This window comes from Staurois parvus, unplaced genomic scaffold (assembly GCF_062004578.1).
Source record: "Staurois parvus isolate SC_StPar_1 unplaced genomic scaffold, SC_StPar_1.0 ptg000715l, whole genome shotgun sequence".
Lineage (NCBI taxonomy): Eukaryota > Metazoa > Chordata > Amphibia > Anura > Ranidae > Staurois > Staurois parvus.
Genome location: NW_028318511.1, coordinates 9,530,573 through 9,552,224, shown reverse-complemented (window position 1 = coordinate 9,552,224; position 21,652 = coordinate 9,530,573). Strand labels below are relative to the sequence as shown.

The following is a 21,652-nucleotide window of genomic DNA, read 5'->3' as shown; positions in this document are numbered from 1 at the left end:
AAGCCACAGGTGTATAAAATCAAGCACCTAAGCATGCAGACTGCTTCTACAAACATTTGTGAATGAACGGGTCGCTCTCAAGAGCTCAGGGAATTCAAGCGTGATACTGTGATAGGTTACCGTGAAATTTCCTTGCTACTAAATATTCCACGGTCAACAGTTAGTGGTATTCAGGGGTGGACTGACCATTTGGAAACTCGGGCACTGCCTGAGATGCCCCTGGTACCTTTTTCATAGGCTTTTTTGAGTTTGGGCAAGGACACAGGGGCCCCATGATCCCCTATTGCCCGGGGGCCCCATGAGTTGTCAGTCCACCCCTGGTGGTATTATAACAAAGTGGAAGCAACTGGTAACAACAGCAACTCAGCTGTGAAGTGGTAGGCCACATAAAATGACAGAGCGGGGTCAGCGCATGCTGAAGCACACAGAAGTTGTCAATTGTGTGCATAGTCAATAGCGAAAGCCCTGCAAACTTTGTGTGGCCTGCAGATTAGCAAAACAACAGTGCGTAGAGAGCTTCACAGAATAGGTTTCCATGGCTGAGCAGCTGCATCCAAGCCTCACATTCCCAAGTGCAATGGAAAGCAGATGCAGTAGTGTAAAGCACGCCAGCACTGGACTATACAGCAGTGGAGACGTGTTCTCTGGAGTGACAAATCACACTTCTCTGTCTGGCAATCCGATGGACATGTCTGGGTTTGCCAGTTGCCAGGAGAACGGTACTGGCCTGACTGCATTGTGCCAAGTGTAAAGTTTGGTGGAGGGGGGATTATGTTGAGGGGTTGTGACCCCTTTGTTCCAGTGAAGGGAACTCTTAAGGCATCAGCATACCAAGACATTTTGGACAATTTCATGCTCCCAACTTTATGGGATCAGTTTGGTGATGGCCCCTTTCTGTTCCAACATGACTGCGCACCAGTGCACAAAGCAAGGTCCATAAAGACATGGATGAGCAAGTTTGGGGTGGAGGAACTTGACTGGCCTGCAGAGTCTTGACCTCAATCTAAAAGAGCAGAGACTGCGAGCCAGGCCTTCTCGTCCGACATCAGAGCCTGACCTCACAAATGCGCTTCTGGAAGAATGATCAAGCATTCCCATAGACACACTCCTAAACCTTGTGGACAGCCTTCTCTAAAGAGTTGAATCTGTGATAGCTGCAAAGGGTGGGCCAACTCAATATTGAACCCTATGGACTAAGACTCGAATGCTATTAAAGTTCATGTGCGTGTAAAGGCAGGCATCCCAATACTTTTGGAAATATAGTGTGTGTGTATATATATATATATATATATATATATATATATTTTTTTTTTTTTTATTATAGTAAGGTCAGTAGGATTAGTTGTTTGGAGAAAACCTATTGCCATGCCATAGGTTTCCTGGTCTACCACAACACAAGTGGAAGGGCAGACAGCAGCAAACAGAAAGGTAGAATTCAACAGTCAGTAGAAAGGGCAGGCAGCAGGAAAGTGTTAAGCATAAAACCTTACAGACCACACACAAGAACAGTCTCAATATGCTGATATACAGTAAACGAAATACAGTGAGTGATGGAGTGCTTGACGCTTAAAACTACAGTGCCTTGAAAAAGTATTCATACCCCTCAAAATTTGCCACATTTTGTCAGGAGCTGCAGAGATCCACAGCTCAGATGGGAGAATCTGTGCACAGGACAACTATTAGTCGTGCACTCCACAAATCTGGCCTTTATGGAGGAATGGCAAGAAGAAAGCCATTGCTGAAAGAAAAACATAAGACGTCCCATTTGCAGTTTGCGAGAAGCTATGCGGGGGACACAGCAAACATGTGGAAGAAGGTGCTCTGGTCAAATGAGACCAAAATTGAACGTTTTGGCCTAAAAGCAAAATGCTATCTGTGGCGGCAAACTAACACTGCACATCATCCTGAACACAACATCCTCACCGTGAAACATGGTGGTGGCAGCATCATGTTGTGGGGATGCTTTGCTTTAGCAGGGACAGGGAATATGGTCAGAGGCGATGATGGATGGAGCCAAATACAGACAATCTTAGAAGAAAACCTGTTAGAGTCTGCAAAAGACTTGAGACTGGGGCAGAGGTTCACCTTCCAGCAGGACAATGATCCTAAACATACAGCCAGAGCTAAGATGGAATGGTTTAGATCAAAGCATATTCTTGTGTTAGAATGGCCAAGTGCAGACCTAATTCCAATTGAGAATCTGTGGCAAGACTTGAAAATTGCTGTTGCTCAAGTACTATTTTACCATTGATCATATATAGCGGATTAATATCCAAAAAAAATAATATTTTTTTGGATATTATAAGTATAATCATACATACTTTATATGAGGCATGCTGTGTATTACTACGGTGTTAAGTAGGACCTGATTTCTCAAATACAGTGCCTCAAAAGCCCAGCATCTGCCAGACTGTGTCCCATTTCTGCAAGTGGTGAACTCACTACATATGTAAAAGTTTTCCAATGCATTTCAAGACATTTCATACAGCCTTGCAGTGCGGCATCATTTTTAGTAAGCTGTGTAAACATGGCTGTCATAGTCCAGTAAAAGTGTGCATGTGAGTATATTTCTCTTGACTCAAAAGAATCCACACAATCTCAGGGGGAGCAGATTAAGGGAGGAATACAAGCCACAGCCTGACCGATTCTGCCAGTACTCCACTGGCCGCTTCAAAAGCAGGGCTTGTTGTGTGTTCCCTCCATGACTCCTTAAGAGGCAGTGCAGGAGGTGACAACTTTGCCCAACCTCTAACTCTGGGCAGAAACTGACGTACTCCATATGAGCCTCTGCAGGTGCATCTCCTCCCTAGTGTGCCCACCTCCTTAAAGTGTTGCATTCCAGTATAATAGTGCACATAACTTATTTCTGCATAGAGGTACACAGTCTATACATGCATACAGATCTACGCTATTGTTATACTAGTAAGTATTACTAATGATGCCTGAGATGATTGTAGCTGTATTAGTGCACTTGTGACAGAAACAACTGAGTACAGTTCGTGTAGAGGGGGTACACTCCAAAAGCTGAAAAATTGTATGTTAGTGCAAATAAAAAAAGTATCATGAGCGGTACTCAATTGTTTCTGACACTAATGATGCAAGAAGCAGTTTCAATTCACATAAACAATTCTACTGTAATCTTCTGCAAATCCATAAGATGGAAAAATAAAGACTGTAAAATACAAAATAAAAAACACTTATCCCAAGAAGGAAATAAAGTTCAAATTAATCCAGGAGCATGGGTTGCTTCCAGTTCAGAAATCCATTTTCTCTGAAACACAAGCTGATTAAAATTTCCTCCTCTCAAGTTTCTATACATTTGTTCAACCACATAGCATTTAAACATGCTAGTATCCCTATTGTGTACCAGAACAAAATGTCTGGCTGCAGGAGATCTGAGGTTAAACATGATAGTATCATAAGTATGATCATATAAATGTCTTTAAATAAGTCTCTAATAATTTTGCCCATATAGAAGGATTGGCAAATGAAGGTCAAAACATAAGCTACTCTCTCCTTGCAGCAATGCATCCCCTGCCCTAAGGAGCCTTCCCATGGACAAGCGAAGGGATGGTTCCACTATCATATATGAACAGAAATTACAACTTCTACATTTAAGCACTGCATCGTCATTTCTCCTATGCATCTCTCTCCTCCAAGAAATGTCACTATGGGTGAGCCCTTCTAAAAACATATTGTGGGTGAGTAAGGTACATTTTTTTGATTGGGTCATCACTTGTCAACAAGTTACAGTGTTTAGCGCAGATGCCCTTAAACTTAAAAGACAAAAAGTGCAGGCAGTACTCACAAGCAGCTCCTGAACAAGATAATTACGGACTGCTGGTAAGGAGGAGGAAATAGCACAGGCCTCTTATTTTTTTATATCATCATAGGGCACTAGAGGCATAGCTGCAGGGGAAAGCCTATGACTATAGATTGCCTGCCCTTCAGAATGCAGGGGAAAAGGCAGGCTGTAGCAGAAAAATTGAAGTGAAATCCTGGGAATACTGGCAAAATGTCGCCTGTTACTCTGATGCCCTCTCTTGGGGCAGGGGGGGTGTTGATGATGGGAGCCTGGTTGGGGTTCCTGGTGGGGACTTGAGCATGGAGACCCTCGTGGACGTATAGCTGCCAGCCATAGACTTAGTGCTTTTATGGATTTGTACCAAATGGACAAATCCATTTGGTCCATTGCCTAAATGGACTTTTGACTAAAAGGGATTGCTAATTGACTTTGCCAGTTGCCTAAGGTACAGTCACTTTATGGGGCACTTAGAAATCTTTGTATAGGAACTGTGTTGAAGATATCTTTTGAGAAATGTTACTGTTTTCTGCAAACTACCTCAATAAAGGATCTTTGTTTGTTCTCTTGCTTTGCCTGGTCTGAAGTGTCTTAAAGGGGTGCATGCAAAGTGTATCAAAAGAACAGGGCTTGTGTCATTGCTAAGGACTACGATGCTTGTGGCAGTCAATCAGCCAGTAGACGGGTGACGTGGCAAAGGTGACAGTTTCTCTGATAGTGGAGGAGGTTAAGTGCTTAGCACCTTCATTAGCAGTCGATTCCCTCTTTGGGATCTGGACCCACAGCACAGAGTGCCTAGGGACTCAGCCTGAAGTCATGAAGGATAGAGAGAGCAAGCATGGAGAATGGAGAGAGAGTGATTCTTGTATCCCATAGCAACTGTGGGATTAGTCACTGGGAGGAAATTGACTGTAATGCTGGATCGGTGGAGACTGATACGTTCTCAATGGCACTGATCCCTAAATGCTGCACACCTGGGAAGTGGTATCCTAACAGAAGGATCGTCTGAAGTGTTCGAGGTCAACAGTGTAGAGAAGTTCAGCCATGGAGTGAGAGCGCTAACCATGCAAGTGCTGCCTGCTTCTGAGGCTGGAGTTGTGCTTTAATGTTGATTTTGCATAAATGCAAACGTCTGCCTAGCATTTAGGTATTAGTGAGAGAAGTGTCTGTGTATCCCTTCTAGGGCTCCTTAAGCCCCACCCACAACTGCGCACATGTAGAAACCGAGTGGGGGGGGATGTCATTCTCACCTAGGTGAGAAAAATATACTCCCAATTGTGAGAGAGGGAGGGGGACGAGGCAGGGCAATATGAGAATTTGTTAGGGTGAAGGCCAGCTTTACCTCTAAAGTCTATGAATTGATTAAGTTTCCATCTTTCAAGGCTCTACTATACATGCTTAAAGCAGTAAAAAAAAGGGCACTTAAGCTGGTCATACATTGATCACAAATTTGGCTGATTCGATCCATGTATGGCCACTATGATTGAAAGGAATTTGATCTACCAATTGACTTTTGTTCAACTACCTTGTTGGAAAACCTCAGCTAGATCAGTGACGCAGGCTATAGACTGCTGTGCTGATCTGTATGACGGTGAGGAAGTCTTCCCCCATGCACCACAAATGTGTGGATGGGGGTATTGGGCCAGTTTTTATTCAACCCACTGGTTGAAAGAATAAAACTGACTTCTCTATGGCCAGCCTTACCGGTTAGTCCACCCGAGATAGCTGTGCACTCTAGCAGTAGTTATTTGAGAGCTCCCAACCGTGTTATTGTGTAGAGCAATGCAGAAGTGCCATGGTTCAGTGATACCTTCTATAGTACTTGCAGTGATAGCTGACTGTATGTTAGGGGCTAAATATTATATGTTATAGGGACACTATCATGAATGAGATTTTCACTATATTGTTAATACTTTTCTGTACATACATATTCTTATTTTTCTTATTTTAGTGATAGTGTCCCTTTTAATGCTGCAGTCTTGACATAGACAAACTAGTCTTTGTGGCGTTTGTGGCAGCAGTGCATGTGCCTGTCCTATTAGTGATAGCATTTGTAATGTGTAAGGATTGTTCGTTCACCTGTATCAGGTCTGCTTGTTGCACTAGTGTCTGTCCTAGATGTAGCAGTATTGCTGGCCCCAGTGGAGCAGCATGTGGAGTTACACTTTTGAATGTAAAACTTGTTGGGATACCTGTTCCAGTAGCTGCACTCGCTGTCTGGGTATTTGGAGTTGTACTCATAGTGGTGCCTGTTCTGGTAGTGGTGAATTGTGTTGTGCCAACACCAGGAGATGTTGTTGATGTTCCAGAACCGGGAGTTCTAGTTGTGGTAGTGCCTGTATCCTTAATTGTAGTTGTTGTTATACCAGTAGCAGGAGCTGAAGTTGTAGTTGTGCCTGTACCCTTGGTAGTAGTAGTTGTTGTGCCAGTTCCAGGAGCTGAAGTTGTGGTGGTGCCTGTACCTTTGGTAGTAGTAGTTGTTGTGCCGGTTCCAGGAGTTGTAGTTGTGGTGGTGCCTGTACCCTTGGTAGTAGTAGTAGTTGTGCCAGTTCCAGGAGTTGAAGTTGTAGTGGTGCCTGTACCTCTTGTGGTAGTTGTTGTTGTGCCAGTTCCAGGAGTTGTAGTTGTGGTGCTGCCTGTACCCTTGGTAGTAGTGGTTGTTGTACCAGTTCCAGGAGTTGTAGTTGTGGTGGTGCCTGTACCCTTGGTAGTAGTTGTTGTTGTGCCAGTTCCAGGAGTTGTAGTTGTGGTGGTGCCTGTACCCTTGGTAGTAGTTGTTGTTGTGCCAGTCCCAGGAGCTGTAGTTGTGGTGGTGCCTGTACCCTTGGTAGTAGTTTTTGTTGTGCCAGTTCCAGGAGCTGTAGTTGTGGTGGTGCCTGTAACCTTGGTAGTAGTTGTTGTTGTGCCAGTTCCAGGAGCTGTAGTTGTGGTGGTGCCTGTACCCTTGGTAGTAGTTGTTGTTGTACCAGTTCCAGGAGTTGTAGTTGTGGTGGTGCCTGTACCCTTGGTAGTAGTTGTTGTTGAGCCAGTTCCAGGAGTTGTAGTTGTGGTGGTGCCTGTACCTCTTGTGGTAGTTGTTGTTGTACCAGTACCAGGAGTTGTAGTGGTAGTGGTACCTGTAGGAGATCTTGTAGTAGTAGTAGGAATAGTGGTGGTAGCTACATAAAAAAAGGAATTACAAATGTATATCATTATGTATATACATCTCAGATCAGGCAGTGGCTTCTGAAGATATAAACATCTCTATATATCACTGTAAAAAGTTAATGACAATGTGTATTCTTTAACCATAATTACCTGAAAAGGATTACAGGTTTATGTCTCTCAAAATACAACTTTATTGGACCAGTGAGAACTAAGTAGCTATATGGAGCTGTAACATGTTAGGATTTATGTAATTAATCACCAAATATAAATCTTTTTAAGCTGACCTTTACTCACAATTAATAAATTACATTATTCTGTCACCCCTCCCTGTCACATATTTAATTTTTTTTTTGAGTAGCAAGTACCTTTTTTATCAGGATCTTGTTCCCACTTCCTCATTCCTTGATTGGGCAAAAATAATTTAGTGCTGAGTCTGTCCCTCACCCATAGCCTCCTGGGATACTTATAACACAACCATGGAGGCTTCAGGACAGTTTTTCCCAGGTGGAGGATTTCAGACCTCACACATGCGCAGTAGGGGGACTGTTGTAAGAGATCGAGAAGTCACAGCTGGGTCCAGAATCCAAGATGGTGTCACAGAAAGAGAAGCTGTGAAGATTTTGGGTGCCAAGAAAACAGTGCAGGATTTATTTGGTTGGTAAGTATGTTTTTTTTTTTAAATTCAGCAGTTAGAGTACTTGTAGTTACTGACTTTTAATATGAGCAAATGTGATGTTAAATATGAAGTTTTTGTTTTGTTTTCCTATTTTGGTGATAGTGTCCCTTTTATTGTTGTGGTTTTCATCCTATACATATGCGCTATTGGTGGTAGTTGCTTGTACCAGTATCCGGAGCTGAAGTTGTAGTTGTGCCTGTACCCTTGTAGTGGTGTTCCAATGGTAGAGGTGTAGTGCTTATTCCAATTGCCTGTCTAGGCTTTTGGATTTTACTTATAATGATGCCTCTCTCAGTGGCGGTGAATGTTTTTTGTGTGATCTACTGTATAACTTGTTGCTGTGCACCTACAACTCAGTAGTCATGCTGATGTACTGTGAGCTGTAGATATATTAGTTTTTAGCAGAGGTTCCCTGGTGCACCAACACTAAAAAAATTGCCACTATGATGACCATTCAGTTTGGATAGTAAACATTCTCAAATCCTTTAAAAATCAACACCCACAAGCTTTTGAACTTAAGTAGCCTGTGTTTTAATCAGGCAACTAAATTTTCATCTGGGATCAGATGAGCAGGATTTGTTTTATGTATGCAATCTTGTTGTATGGTTTCTTACATTTGTTATCTGGAAGTAGAACCTTCACACCAGCAAATCAAAAGATAGTAGCACAATTGTATTGTATGTACCACAATACCCTTAACACAAATAGTTATTAGAATTATCTTTAAATTACATTAAATTGTTATTAGAGAACACAAGCCAATATCATTTACAAAATATTCACTTATAAAAAACCATGATAATGTATGTACACTTATAAATAGATGACCCTAAACTAAAATTGTTTACTTGCTTGGCATTATCCTAAATAATGCTCCTACATTAATCCTGATACTTCTAGGCCAGGGGCAGGCAACCTTTTAGAGGTTGAGATCTACCTGGACAACATGGAGGAAATCCCCGAGGGAAGAGGAGGGGTAAAAAAAAATAAATGTCAAACTCCCAATAAAAGACACAGCATAGTGTTCTGTGCTCCCTCCTCACCCCCCCCCACAGTAGTGTCCTCTGCCCCTCTGCCTTCACATAGCAGTGCCGTGCCCCCTTCACATCACCCCCCCATTGTAGTGTCCTCTGCCCCCCCACACATTAGTGTCCTTTGCCCCCCCAAAGCAGTGTCCTCTGCCCCCTTGACATTACTGCCATTGTAGTGTCCTCTGTCTGCCTTTAAAAACCCCCATAGCAGTGCCCCCTCCTAAGCTGTGTCCTCTGCCTTCCTTCACATTACCCCCCATAGTATCCTCTGCTCCTCCCCCTATTATAGTGTCCCGTGCCCCCCAAAGTAGTGTCCTTTCTCCCCCTTCACATCAGCCCCCCAACTTTAGTGTCCTCTGCCCCCCATAGCAGTGTCCTCTGTCCCCTTCACATCACAACCTCCTTCCCCCACTGTAGTGTCCTGTGCTGCTCCATAGCAATGTCCCGTTCCCCCCCAAAAACAGCGAACTCTGTCCCTTTCATGCCCCCCCCCCACTGTAATGTCCTCTACCCTCCCCCCAAAGCAGTGTCCTCTGTCCCCTTTACACCCCCACTGTTGTGTCCTCCCCCCTCCCCGCATAGCAGTGTCCTCTGTTCCCTTTACACCACCCACTGTAGTGTCCTCTGCCCCCCACCAAAGCAGTGTCCTCTGTCCCTTTCACACAACACCCCCCACTCCCCCCGCTATAGTGTCCCATAAGCACTTTGCACTTTTTGATTGCACTTTTTGATGGTATTAGAGCGCGGTAATTATTTAAATATTTTGTCGATAAACGCACATCATATGAGAGTGGGCATATTAACCAGCGACCTAATACTCATATTTTTCAAGTATACCTCAGTGGCTCACAAGTTAATTTATTTTTATTTTTATTTCTATTGCTTTAACATATGTTTTTATGATGAAGAATCATATTAGTATAAAAACTTTTTAAATTATTAATAGTGAAGAGACTAATGTTCAATAAGAAGACCTCACCTGCAATAACTTCCACTGAGACCAAGGTTGAGGCCTTCTCATTTGTTGAACTGTCAGTTGCAGACACCTGTGGTAAAGAAGGGATACTGTTATGACAAATCAAATTCCTTGATAATTCATGAAGCAGCAGGGTATGGATATTTATTTTCAAAAAGTGATAAATATTTTTAGTTGAGTGCAATAACATTTGATAATTATAGTCACATGGCCTGTGTTAAAACTTTGTAAATTGAGCAACCAACCAGCAACTCAACTAGAAATGCAAGATTTTTGTTATCTCATTCAGATATCTAAGCTGATTTCTTGAGCCCAGTTTAATATTCTGTTGTGACCTGTAATATGTTTATGGTTTTCTAGCTATTAGCATATGTGTTATCCTGTTCTTCTGTAAACAGCACCCACAGCAACTAAGAAAGTCACACTGGAATTCTTTATGGAGGCAGCTCCTAAAATTAAAACATTAATGATAGTGCCAACCGATATAGTTGCAGATTGTTTATAGCTATACTTTTTAAACAGAAGCATTGACATTTATTAAACATCATCACCGTAATCATGTCCAGAAAAAAGAACTTACTTGTAATACAATAGTGCCTGGAATAGTGATTTTAACATCAGTCATAATGTAGCCATCGCGTAGAATTCTGAAAGCAATGCTGTTATCGATCATATATACCAAAGATGGGTTCTGTTTCTGCAGTATTAACAAAAAAATGTTTTTTTTAGCATTTTGTTTAGTGTGAAAAGTTATCACTGGATTGATATGGACATGAAAAAATTTGTCAATTGCTATCATTTCATACAGCCATCTATAAAATACACTGCTCAAAAAAGCTAAAGGAACACTTTGAAAACACATCAGATCTCAATGTGGAAAAATCTCATGCTGGATATCTATACTGATATGGACTGGGTAATGTCTTAGGAATGTAAGGATGCCCCATTGTTTGATGGAAATGAAAATTATCAACCTACAGAGAACTGAATTCAAGACACCCTGAAAATCAGTGAAGAAATGATAAAGTCCATTTTGCTGAAATTTGATTGCAGCATCTCAAAATCGTACTCAGTAGTTTGTATGCTTGCCTCACAATGTCAGGGCGTGCTCCTAATAAGATGATGGATGGTGTTCTGGGGTATTTCCTCACAAATCTGGACCAGGGCATCACTAAGCTCCTGGACAGTCTGAGGTGCAACCTGGCGGTGTCAGATAGCCCGAAACATGATATCTCAGAGGGACATGAGGCCAGGCATTGTTGTGCACCAGGAGGAACCCAGGACCCACTGCACCAGCATAGAGTCTGACAATGGGTCCATGGATTTCATCCCCATACCTAATGGCAGTCAGGGTGTCATTGTCTAGCCTGTAGAGGTCTGTGCATCCCTCCATGGATATGGCTCCCCAGACCATTACTGACCCACTACCGAAACGGTTATGCTGAACGACCTTACAGTCAGCATATCGTTCTCCACGGCTTCTGAAGACCCTTTCACATCTTTCAACCTGCTCTCATCTGTGAAAAGCACAGGGCGCCAGTGGCAGACCTGCCAATTCTGGTGTTAAAAGGCAAATGGCAGTCCTTATGGAGGGTGTCAGTGATGGTTTTCTACACAACTGTCAGGTCAGCAGTCTTGCCCCATGATTGTGATTCCTACTGAACCAGACTGAGAGACCATTTAAAGGCTCAAGAACCCTTTGCAGGTGTTATGGATTAATTAGCTGACTAGAGTGGGACACTTTGAGCCTACAAAATTGCACCTTTTCACAATATTCTAATTTTCTGAGATTGCGGATTTGGGGTTTTCATGAGCTGTAAGCCATAATCATCACAATTATGACAAATCACGTCTTGAACTATCTTGCTTTGCGTGTAATGAGTCTATCTCATATATTAGTTTCACCTTTTAAGTTGCATTACTGAAATAAATGAACTTTTGCACGATATTCTAATTTTTCGAGTTTCACCTGTAAATCAACCCCTTAGTGTGCAAAGTCTGTAATGGGGAATTGGGAAGATCAGCTACAGGTTGTCTAATCAAGAACCATTCCCTCAAAGGATTTCCTATTGAACTATCCTACCACATTCATATCATAGTGGGGCTAGTTCGGGAGGAAGTCAATTAACCTAACTATATTTTTGGACTAGGAAGAAACAAAAAAACTAGAGGAAATTGTGAAATCACAGTGGGAATCAAACCCAAGTCCCAGAACTGCATGGAAAGAGTGCTAAAGCATAGAGTAAATGATTTATTCAATTCAAAACATAAGACATGAGATAACCTAATAAAAATTGTCTAATTTGGCCAACGTACTTAAATCTGTTTCTACCTCCCTATGTAACCTGCTTCTCTCAAATAATAATAATCTATGTCACAATATATTTTTTCCTTATCCATCTAGAAGTTGTAATATAAATTACCGATACTTACATCTGGGAAATCATCATCAGCTGCAAACACTGCAAGTGGTCTAATTGGGTCATTTAAATCCAAAACAAAAGTTCCAATAGCAGAATCGGAAGGGATCATTCCATAGTAAACAGGCTTTTCAAATATCGGTGGGAAATTGTTTTTTTCCTTTACTTCAATTACAATTGAGGTTGTAGAATATTTTGTCTGATCATCAGTTTGATAAGCCTAGGGAGAGAAAAAACAATGTCAAAATAGAAACAGGAAAGCATCAAAATGTTTCTGGCATCAAAAGTGAAATGAAATACGTAAAAATCCTCAGAATTTGATTTTCTAGTCCTAGAGGGCTGCCATAATGACCATTGATGAACCTCACGTAATTAATTTTTTTTTATTCTCAGTAGTCTTAACTGCAACTGTGAAAGTAGTGGCCAAATTAGGTCTCCAATAGGTAGATTTACTAAAACTGCTGCACTCAGAATCTGGTGCAGCTGCGCATGGTAGCCAATCAGTTTCTAACTTCAGTTTGTTCAATTAAAGAATCCATTCACCTTTCAGCAAAAAATAATAAATGCACATTTTTTGCTGGTAAAGAAATGTGCATTTATTATTTTTTTGTTTTGGGAGCCTGAAAAGCATTGCACCAGCAATCAGCAGATCGCTGATGCCATGCAGGTCTCCAACAGACCTGTCACTGTATCTGCTCCTGCATATATCATATGGAGAAGCCAATACTTTCTGACAGGAAGACTCAATGAACTACCATGGCGCTCACAACGCCGTGGTAGTTCATTGAGAACTACAAGCTGACAGTCACAAGGCCTGCTGCGGCTTGTAGTTTTCTTATTCACAGAACACTGTGAATGAGTGATAAGGGCAGGCTGTTGGAGCCCCGCATGGCCAAGTCTTTTTTAAATTGTGACAGCTAGTGGGAGGAGAAGATCCCCCACTAGCTGTCAAAACGAGGGATTGGGAGGTGTGGGGACTGGTCCGTGCATAACATGTTACACCCTGAATATGGGTGTAACATGTAACGTTGTGAAAGGTGAAGTTAACCTTTAACCTTTGGCAATAAAACCTGGAAGTTGACTGGTTTCTATGCAGAGCTGCACCAGATTTTGCACTCTACAACTTTAGTAAATAACCCCCCCCCCCCAAATGTCTCAATCTTGATAAAAGAGTGCTGGGACTCTCAAAGCATGTTGATTGCCTAAAGGTGGCCATACAAGGATCAAAATTCAGCCAGTGTCGATCCATGTGTGGGCACCGCAGCTGAATGGACATCAATCTACCGACCGACTTCTGTTCAACAGCGTTGTCAGATAAAAGCCAATGGCTGCATCACTGATCTCTGTATTCTGAGAGCATGGGAGTCTCCTCGCTGTCAGTTTATGAAATTGCAGCAGGGAGAATGGGGGAATTGGTTCTGTTTTTGTTTTCTGAACGAAAAAAAAAAAAAACAGCCTTGTATGGCCAGCTTCAGACACCTGTGACATCACAGGCACTTTTACAATACAAGGTTCAGTATACTGACCATCAGAAACAATGGCTGTGGAGAGTGCCACTCTAACTGCTAACACCGCACACTTCAACTCTTCACTGTCAACGAAGGATCATAACAACCTTTGCACTATGAAACTGACCTCCTTTACCCTATGTGGTCAACAGGATGCATTGTGGAACATTGGGCTATATGCACCAAGATTAACATAAACCTGTGCTTTGCCCATTCAGACCTATGCGCTTAAAACAGCCCATTCATTTGAAAGGTTGCCAATGCACCACAAACACTGAAAATCAGACGTACCATTTTGTCGTGGCATGGATCACAGTGAGTATATTGGATGTGTGTTGTTATAGCGCACTGGCATGCCATTCAAAATTAATGGCACTGCAAGGCACCAAACCATGGTACCTGCTTTAAACACTACACCTACACATACTGTATCTCTGAATGGCCTTCCAAACGTTTTTCCATTTAGGGGTTACAAATCAGCTAATTTGCAGAAACCCACATTACTCACCTATTTCATGTCTTTAACACACAAAAAATGTTTATGAGCTACTAAGATATGGCACCTGTATCCTTGTATTTGCTATAAGGAAGGAGATGTGATTGCAAGGCTTAAGGCTAGGTTCACACCTATGCAGTTTGCGTTTGATCCATTTCTGCATTGCGTTTTACGCTGAGTTTTGGCGCCTGTGTTTTTACCGTATTTTTGATTAGTTTTTTTCTTGTTGCTAGGCAGATTTAAAATGCAAAACGCATCAAAAGCGCAAGCTAAAACACAGCAAAAACACACTACATGCTTTTCTGCACCGTTTCCATTGAAGTCTTTTTGCGTTCAAAAAAGTCTCTGACCCTTTCCAAAAAATAAATACGTACCATAACCTGCAGTAAAATACTTCCTAAGGTATCCACTGCTTTGTTCATTGTTATATTTCCAGATGTCTTGTGCACATTAAACACATTGTCATTGTTTCCTAAAGGACAAAAAAAAGGAAGGTCTATTAGATTTGATAGACGGACAAGATTGAAAGTTAATCATTAATAATTTTTTGCTGAGACATTTCCCATCACTTTCTGTCAGGATAAAAAAATCTCTGAAATCAACTGACAGTGTATTTTTTGCTGTTTGTGCTTTTTCCGACTTGGCAACAGTCATCACCTCCCTCTTATTTTTTGGTGTCACCGAAAATTGAAGAAAAATTCCAGTGGCATTACAGACACAAACACTTACAAATATTTACCTCTTCCCCCATCAACCCAAAACTAGAGTCTAGGTTTTAAACATAATCTGATACTTTATTAGGTACACCTTGCTAGTATTGGGTTGAACTCCCTTTTGCCTTAACAGAACTGCCTTAATTCTTCATGGCATAGATTCAACAAGGTGTTGGAAACATTCCTCAGAGATTTTGGTTCATATTGACATGAGTTACTGTTGCCTTTCTATCATCTTGAACCAGTCTGCCCATTCTCCTCTGACCTCTGACCACAACAAGGCATTTTCATCCACACAACTGCCACTCACTGGATATTTGCTCTTTTTTTGGACCATTCTCTGTAAACCCTACAGATGGTTGTGCATGAAAATCCCAGCAGATCAGCAGTTTTTGAAATTCTCAGACCAGCCTGTCTGGCACCAACTACCATACCACGTTCAGAGTCACTTAAATCCCCTTTCTTCCCCATCCTGATGCTTGGTTTGAACTTCAGCAAGTCATCTTCATCACATCTAGATGCCTAAATGCATTGAGTTGCTGCCATGTGATTGGCTGATTAGCAATTTGTGTTACCAAGCAATTGAACAGATGGACCTAATAAAGTGGCTGGTGAGTGTATGTCACATCTTAAAAAGTTTGAAAACTGATAACACTATTGTCTTTATGAAGGACTCTAGTTTCTTACCCATGAAGTCCTCTAACTTCTACCAAGACACTGAAACTATGAAATTTCTCACTGGCTTATCTATATATTTTGACATTTTTTTTTAGGACTATACAGTAGGTCCTTTATTGTACAATAGAGTCTCTTAGCTGGAGTGCCATATGTGTTTGTCAGGGGTGCTGCAGCATCCTGGTTGAGGGTCTGTGATTAAGCTTCCAGGGAAAGTCCTGACCTCTCCATCTCCCCTTACAATGCAGTACCATGCAGTGCAGGTGCAAGTACAGTACTGCAGTTTTTTAACAAGGCTATACTTATATGTGTGTGTATGCATATTTATGTATGTGCATGTACAGTATGTATGTATGTACATTATTTTTTATCCTGTCCCCTAATCCTGAAGGATCAGAACTGCTTTTTAGGGATCATTTTCAATAGTGGCAAGGACTGCCACTATTCTGAAAAGCGATCCATGTCCAGATCTCTTTTGAGAGGCATTTCACAGATGGTGAAGAGGTGATATGTTGCCTCCTCACCACTTGTTAACCCCCATATGCAGTATGTTGGCAATGCACACAGTTGCTTCACTGGTAGTGCCCGCCAAACACAACAGGAGGTAAACTTTCTGCCATGGCTGCAGCATGTGTACAACCTTGGCTGCTGCCTCTGCAGCTAGAGGGAGAGCAGTGGGGGGGGGGGGGGTTACTGCCTCTAACTTCACCCGAGCCCAAGGCTTAGTTCACATCTGTGCAAGTGTGTGCTGCATGTGGGGCAGCCCATTCATTTGTATGGTATTCCCTACCTGCAGAAACACAGGGCAAAAAGTCCCTGATCCCTTTTATAAACTTGTGCCACTCCAAGCCTGCAAGGTGGTTTGGCGTGCGTGAAAACGTGTCACATTTTCGAATATGTGGGGGTGCCATTAGAAATTAATGACACCCTTGTGCGTCTGCTAAACAGGGCATTTGTCTGCATTAATGTGAACTTAACTTTAGAGTGGAGTGCCTTGAGACTGAAATAGTTTTAAAGGGTACCATGGCTGAAGAAACAATGAGAAACACTACAATGAAGCATGTGCACGTGGATCCTTTTCTCAGCACAGAAAGACATTCCAAGTGATCTAACTGTACCAGTAAGGATGAGTAGCAATTGATATATGGAGACACTTATCTGTTATTGAAGGTTATTATCAGGGGTGGACTGACAACTCATGGGGCCCCTGGGCAATAGGGGATCATGGGGCCCCTGTGTCCTTGCCCTAACTCAAAAAAGCCTATGAAAAAGGCACCAGGGGCATCTCATGGGGCCCCCTACTGACCCAGGGCCCTCGGGTAGTGCCCGAGTTTCCAAATGGTCAGTCTGCCCCTGGTTATTATGTAGCCCTACCCCCTTAGGAGTTGCTGAGTATTTAGATCCCCCTATGGTCCTGCACAGCCAAGCAACATACATTTTCTTGCAGACTTGCGCTCCAGAGATAGAAAACAGTCCTTGAACTTTTTTTTTTTTATTAGGGGTAATCAACTTGAATGGGGTTGAGGGATGCATGAGATGCCAAAGGAACTGTAAACAGAGGACAACTTCCTGACAGCAAGGTACATGTCCACAATAAGGGTTTCCTCTTGGAGAGCTCTGCAGTCTCTCCTGGTATACCAACAGACCCCAGATAAATCCTCTTCTATCCAGCAATCTGGAGGAATCCCTGAGCAACAGGATCCAGTCGCTGCTACAATAAAGTTTAACAGTCATGGATATAGAGTGAGTCAGGTTTCCCACCCAAATGCTCCTTCCCCTTGTCTGGCCCAGGGGTTGTAGGAATACTCACTCAGCCCTTTTCCTGTGAGCTGGTGGGTTGGTAGCCTCTTTCAGGCTTTCTGCTGGGCTGGCTCCTTCCTTGCTCTAGAGGTGGTCCTCACTTTTAAGGCCGATAAGGTCTCAGTGATCCTCCTTTCAAGCTTCCTGCTGGAGGTAGGCCTCTTCCCGCTGGGCCTCCACTCAAGCTCCTACAGCTCTTACTCACACTCCATCTTCCACCTTGACTCACCTGCTACTGAGCAGGCTCAAACACACTTAAAGGCTGTCCCAACCCCATGCCAAGCCTCCTGCTCGGGGATTGGTTGGGATCCTTTAAGTATGCAGACCAGCCCCTCCTCACCAGTCTCTAGATCATGGGGGAAGTATCAGGGAGCTGCTCTGCAGAGTCTCTTAGCCCCGACCCAAATTTGACCCTTCTGAATATCACCCAGGCTGCTACTCAGCCTTTCTAGCTAAAAAAAATAATTAACTAGCTCTCCCTAGCTAACTGGGAGGGGGCTACATTAGAATGAATGAACATTATTCCTCATGATTTTCTTTAAAGTAAGATGGAGAGGTTCTTCTCAAGTACCCACCCCTCTCCACCTATGTCCATTACCTTGATATTGTATGTAGTCATATAACGGTGCTTGTAGAACAAAAATGTTAGTGGTATCTCCTAGGCTAGTGCACTCTTGATGCTAGCATGATGCAAGCAAGAATTCACTAGCAACAGGATCGCTAAAATATACTGGGAGAAAATTCATCAGCTTTCATCATCATGCATCACTTCTTCATGACATTCAGGAGCAATGCCTTGATCACTCACTGCTGAAGATATGTACGTTGTTTAGTATGTATGTTTTTGAGCAGAGAGCAAAGCCAGGAAGGGAGAAAAACATGCCTATGCACTGTTGTAAGAAAATGAAAGAAAACATCTCACAGGGCATTTGGGGAGTGCCAGCTCATGAGACTTGAATGCTTGTGTAATGTGTCCAAAATGCTCATTAAAGCTATAGCTGCACCAATGCATGTTAAGGTAGATTTACAAGTGCATCTAAAGCTCCCTTTCCTTTGAAGTCCAATCTGCGTTCAGATCACGCTTCAGAGGCTATTGACAGGGTGTTGAAGCAATTTGATGTCTCCTCATTGCCTGTTTTAACCCCATTTTTGGTAAAAAATGTGCTGTAACTGCGTTGTAACCTATTAGATGAAGTTGGGGGGTGCCTGTGGCACTTCCCCATTTGATTGAGTGTGCAGTATTTGGCAGGCTTGCCTCCCACCGATCGTTACATGTCATGTAAACTTTGCCACAGGCAGCAGTTAAAGCATCATGACCACGGCATGTAAACACCCCTGTCCACTGCCTATTTCACCTTGTGGGGGGAGCACTTGGCAAAAACGTGGCTCAACTATGGATTTTTGCCCCCCTAACCGCATGTCTAAATGATTGCATGTGGTTGCAGGGCACCCCTATTCAATTGTCAGTTGGCTTGATTTTTGCTGCACAGTGAGTGAAGCGTCATGGTGTATGTACGTCCCCCTCCATGCGTTTTTCCTGCCCCCCAACTAAAAGTGTAAATGAGGATTTAGAGTAGAAAAGCTATTTAGTACTACTTTTGGTATTGAGAGAAGAAAAATTGCTGGATAAGTGGAAAATCCATTTATAATCTATTTTTGCGGCAGTCATAGAAGATAAACATTAGACATTTTGTGCTTACCACTGAGGATGGTATATTCAACAGAAGCGCCAATTCCCCAATCCCCATCTACCGCATATAAAGGTCCTGGCAACAGGGTCAGAGGTCCTGTCTAAAATAAACATACAACACAATTACTAGCACTACTGCTAGCTACAGCTTTTAATTTCACCAACACAGTTCTGTCCATAGTTCCATGGATGAGTACAACTTGTGTGTCCCTATAACACCCAAATATCATTGTACTACAAAAGGGGGTTGGGATTTGATTTTTTTCTTGTTTTTTGGTCATGACAATAAAAGAAAGATGTAGCAGTTCTGCCATCGCAGGTTGCCAGCCCACAAATTGTGCAAATGGGGAGCTGCATTTTCTGTAATAACCCTTCAAAAATATAAATGATTCCCCAATTCCTGCACAGCAAACAAAATTTCTTTCTTAAACCCTAATACCTAAGAGTAGTTACACACTAATAGTAATTTACTCCATAATGGCAAACCAAGAAATATAGTGCAACACTCCTAAATACACAATCCCTACATCCAAACAAATGAATTCGTACAATGCACTACAAAACATAAAGTAATAAAAATGTAAACAAACAATATCATATTATCAATAGTGACTGCAAATGTACATAAGTAATACTGGAGCACACATGTATAATAGATCACTAAAATAGTGCATCATAGACGAACTGATCCCTGCTCCACACTTTAAAGACGTACTCAGGATGTAACTAGGGTTGCCACCTTATCCTTTTAAAACCGAACACATTAATTACACAGGTTTTGAGGCTAATTTATTGCAGATAAGGCATCAAGCGAGTTTAATTACCACCTGTGTAATTCACCACTTGCCCTCCAGAGGATTTACCCCCTTTCCTGAACAGGCCATTTTGTGCGTTACGGTGCTGCATTACTTTACTGATAATTGCGTAGTCGTGCAATGCTGTACCCAAGTGAAATTTATGTCCTTTTTTCCCCACGACTAGAGCTTTCTTTTGATGGTATTTTATCGCATGTGTTTTATTTTTTGCGCTATGAAAAAAAAGGCCAACAATTTGGAGAAAAAAACAATATTTTTTACCTTTTGCTATTAAACATGTCCAGTAAAAAAAATGTAAAAATCCAATTTTGTCATAAATTTAGACCAAAATGTATTCTGCTACATATCTTTGCTAAAAAAAATCCCAATACGTGTAAATTAATTGGTTTGCGTGAAAGTTATAGAGTTTACAAATGGCGGTATATATACTGGATTTGTTTTTTTGGTTTTTTTTACTAGTAATGGCGGCGATCAGCAACTTATAGCAGGACTACAGCGGGCATTCTGACTCTGGGGGGAACTGACTTGATGTCACTGACATCCCCAGTGACATCAATACTATGATCAGTGCTAATAAAAAGCACTGACACTGTACTAATGGCACTGGGCAGGAAGGGGTTAACTGCTTCATGTCCAGAAGTACTGCTACAGGGCAGCACAGGTGCGCAAAATCATATATATATGCATGATTTTGAATTTCCGGGTAGTGGCTTACCCTCCCCGCACCGCCATTCGACTGTCAATGGCGATTACTCGTGGGCACCCGGTGATTGCCAAGCATCTCCTATGGTGGGGAGAACTGTTTGCAAACAAAACAGTCTCCCCCCTGTTCACTCGTGCACACTGCTGTGCATGGCTGTGCATAGCACAGCCATGCAAAGCAGTGTGCTTACAGTGAAGCACACAGACACAGCCCCTAGTGAAATAGCACACAGCACACAGTTAACCCTTTGATCACCCCACATGTTAATATGTGTTCAGTTTTAAAGGGATGGGGTGGCAACCCTAGACGTAACGCAAAAGGCAGAGCTACAAGTGTGAGGTCATCACACTAGGAGCATTCCCGGGAGGAGAGGATAGGAAGTGTTAAATGAATACAGAACATCTCTCCCTCTCCACATCTTCATTACATAAGGGGGATCTGTTCTGTAGTTCACAAAGAAACCTGGAAACAATGTCTGGTAAAATGTTATTAGAAGAACAGAAAATGAGGGTCAGTTTCTCTAATGAAGCCCTGCAAAGCTGTAAAAACCCATCATGAGTTCTAATCCTCCCACACTCTATCCAAAACTAGAAAAAAGTTTTTGGCTTGATATCTTTTTACATTATCTTTTTATGTTTTATTTTCAAAGTAGAAAATAGCTAACCAGCATACATTCGTACTCAGACCTTTTCTATGAAATATTATTTGTAGCAGAGATTCCATTTCATATTGCAGTTCATCCTTTGGCATTTAATCTGACAGACGTCAGACAGAGATAAATATGAATTAAAGTTTAACCAGACATGCCTGATATACCATGCCTGACACCAAAGCTGTGAACTTTTATAGCACAATGACTAATGTCCCCAAGAAGACTGATTAACTATAGAAGGGGAGTCTAAAGTACATTAAATGACACACAGTTAAAAAGAATATCTACTCTTATCAAGGAACTTAAGTACATAATAATGCATTCAATATTTCTCTGTTATTAGCTTCACAGCAAAGATAACTATTACATGAAACTACCAGTACAACAGGGTACATACAGTCTATGAGTGATTTTAATCCTTTTGTTAGGCTCCATCTAAAAGTGATAGGTCCTACTGGTCAATGGCCTAACTGTATTCTCTTTAGGAGCTCAGTCATGAGAAATCCTTGTTCTAGCCAACCCCATCCAGGAGTCTCACCCTTCCTGCT

General features: G+C 42.1%; 1 protein-coding gene across 1 annotated transcript in view; it reads right to left on the bottom strand.

The window, feature by feature from the left end:
* CDHR5 (cadherin related family member 5) overlaps positions 1 to 21,652 on the bottom strand; it is a 50,935-nt gene that overhangs the window by 10,558 nt on the left and 18,725 nt on the right. The window contains exons 4-9 of the mRNA XM_089653511.1: positions 18,945 to 19,035; positions 14,431 to 14,528; positions 12,066 to 12,272; positions 10,213 to 10,329; positions 9,636 to 9,702; positions 5,995 to 6,960 (exon numbers count right to left, since the gene is read on the bottom strand). Coding sequence (XP_089509637.1) covers positions 5,995 to 6,960; positions 9,636 to 9,702; positions 10,213 to 10,329; positions 12,066 to 12,272; positions 14,431 to 14,528; positions 18,945 to 19,035 — 1,546 coding nt within the window. The remainder of the gene's footprint in view (positions 1 to 5,994; positions 6,961 to 9,635; positions 9,703 to 10,212; positions 10,330 to 12,065; positions 12,273 to 14,430; positions 14,529 to 18,944; positions 19,036 to 21,652) is intronic.